The 2,050-nt window shown below is 38.2% G+C and overlaps 1 protein-coding gene across 1 annotated transcript in view; it reads left to right on the top strand.

Moving 5' to 3' along the window:
• Positions 1-314: 314 nt before the first annotated feature.
• Positions 315-2,050, top strand: part of LOC107696374 (serine/threonine-protein phosphatase 2A 56 kDa regulatory subunit delta isoform-like) — a gene marked incomplete at its 5' end in the record, with an annotated part of 40,091 nt that continues 38,355 nt past the window's right edge. The window contains one exon of the mRNA XM_016496674.1: positions 315-555. Within this exon, the coding sequence (XP_016352160.1) occupies positions 315-555 (241 nt within the window). The remainder of the gene's footprint in view (positions 556-2,050) is intronic.

The raw sequence follows: 2,050 nt of genomic DNA, 5'->3' as shown, positions 1-2,050 counted from the left end.
GATAATATCGGCAAAACGATATATCGGTCGGGCTCTAGTTTTTACTGTATTGTCTTTAGGAGTACACTAGCATATAAACGGCCTTAAAGTTGACCATTCGCTTTTAGTAGATACACACATTTAAAATTTATAGTCTTTCTCTTCTGAGAAAACGGACCAAAAATATTGATGATGACTCTAGCACTGATGAGTGTATCCAAATATTTCTCCATTAAAATGCTCTCCAGAATGAGAATGTCCCCTTTTTCCTCTTTGTTGCAGTATTTTGTCTCTTCTATTGTGTTTGCCATCAGGAAGACACTGGAGTCTGACCTTCTGTGACCAAAGTGGAATGGTATAATGTGGCCATTTTGATTCTGAACATTGTTTTTTTTTTTCACCAGGCCCAGCAGACAGCCAGCAAGCGTCCGAGCAACAGCACTCCACCTCCCACTCAGCTCAACAAAATTAAGTACTCAGGTGGGCCTCAGATTGTAAAGAAGGAGCGTCGACAGAGTTCGTCACGATTCAACCTCAGCAAGAACCGGGAACTGCAGAAGCTTCCAGCCCTCAAAGGTAGAAATGACTTCGAACAGAACATAGCCCTAACAGTCATCGCACACAGCTTTTCTTACTTTGTTGATGATTTCTTGGAAGTGATCAAATGATCTGTTGTTGTGCACATATCACAGTGAATGGTGTTGGAGGGCAGCCTCACATGACCCCTGAATCATTTTTTTACCGGTTACTGTGGCAAATGGAGCTGTGTTTGAAGTTAGACATATCAAGTGTTTTTTTTTTCCAGCAAATTGGGAAATACATTTGGAATAGATACACTAGGAATAGTACACTATGTCTTTAAATATTTCTGCTTCAATCTCTTTTTAATAATTATTGAATTAGTAAAAGGCCTACTAATTATATATACATTTGGAATAGATATTGAGAGTTTTCACCGTTGAAGATAATTTTCTCATCATTGGATGTTCTTTTTTAATCTTTCTCTCTTTCGTTCCCGTGATCGTGGTGTTCCGACATAGTCTCAGTCAGGGAGAGTCCTTCCTGTGTGGCCACGCAGGGAGTTTGAGCACATGACGGTAATTGGATCAGCAGTGCAAGTGTCTGCACTAAGTAGGACAGTTAAACCTTGCCACAGCTCACAAATTAGAGAGTTACAGTCTAATCTCCAATCTAAGCAAGCCTGTTACTTGCAGTTCATTTCTAAGAATCTGATGTGGATTATTCCTAGAAAGCATATAGTTTGATTAATTTATTCAGCGCAACGTCATCAGCTGTTGTGCTGTTTTCATTATATCAGGTCCTGTATTATTTTCAGTCCTTTAAAGCTTTTTTTTTTTCCCCCATGGACCAAGTGTAGAATGGGTTATCTGTTATGCACATCAGTGGTTATGGCCCTAGAGCTGAACCATTAATTTACTACACTTAATCAGCACATTCAGATAAATCGTCTCTAGGGGTAAAACGGATCGTGGTTGTTCCGTATGGACCAGGCCCCACAGTTCGGCATGCATGTAATTCGTGGATTAGTTGCAAAATGTAACCATCATAGAGTGAAAGTTTATCATTTGTATGTGCTGTGTCTTGCCAGTTTACACATTCTAATGATTTTAAACCATTCCAAGAAGAGGCGAAAGAGAACTTGATTCAGTACTTGTGCGCTGTTTTCTGCGCGCACAGCCGTGCATTTCAGACAGCATGCGAAGCATGCAGGGTTGGTTCTTTTGCATCTCCTTGCGCTTGAACAGACACATTAGCTAGAGGTCTGCGCGGGATTATTTTTCTTATTTTTATTGTCTTGTCAGGATACAGTTCGTTTAACATTTACATCACAATAGGAAAATGTGTCACAGAGAGAAAAAAATAAATAGGTTGTACAAAAGTAGCCTATTAGCTATTTTTATTCATCTTGTCAAAATTAGGGATGTTCATTTTTTGCTTATTGCTATTATATATGTATTTTAAGTAAATTTAAAGGCTTTTCTTTCATTTTCTTAATTTATTATTTAAGTAAAAATATGTTTCTCGTATAGGCCTATTTATTCATTATATA

Source organism: Sinocyclocheilus anshuiensis, unplaced genomic scaffold (assembly GCF_001515605.1).
Source record: "Sinocyclocheilus anshuiensis isolate Anshui unplaced genomic scaffold, SAMN03320099.WGS_v1.1 scaffold963, whole genome shotgun sequence".
Lineage (NCBI taxonomy): Eukaryota > Metazoa > Chordata > Actinopteri > Cypriniformes > Cyprinidae > Sinocyclocheilus > Sinocyclocheilus anshuiensis.
This window is presented reverse-complemented; position numbering and strand designations above follow the sequence as displayed.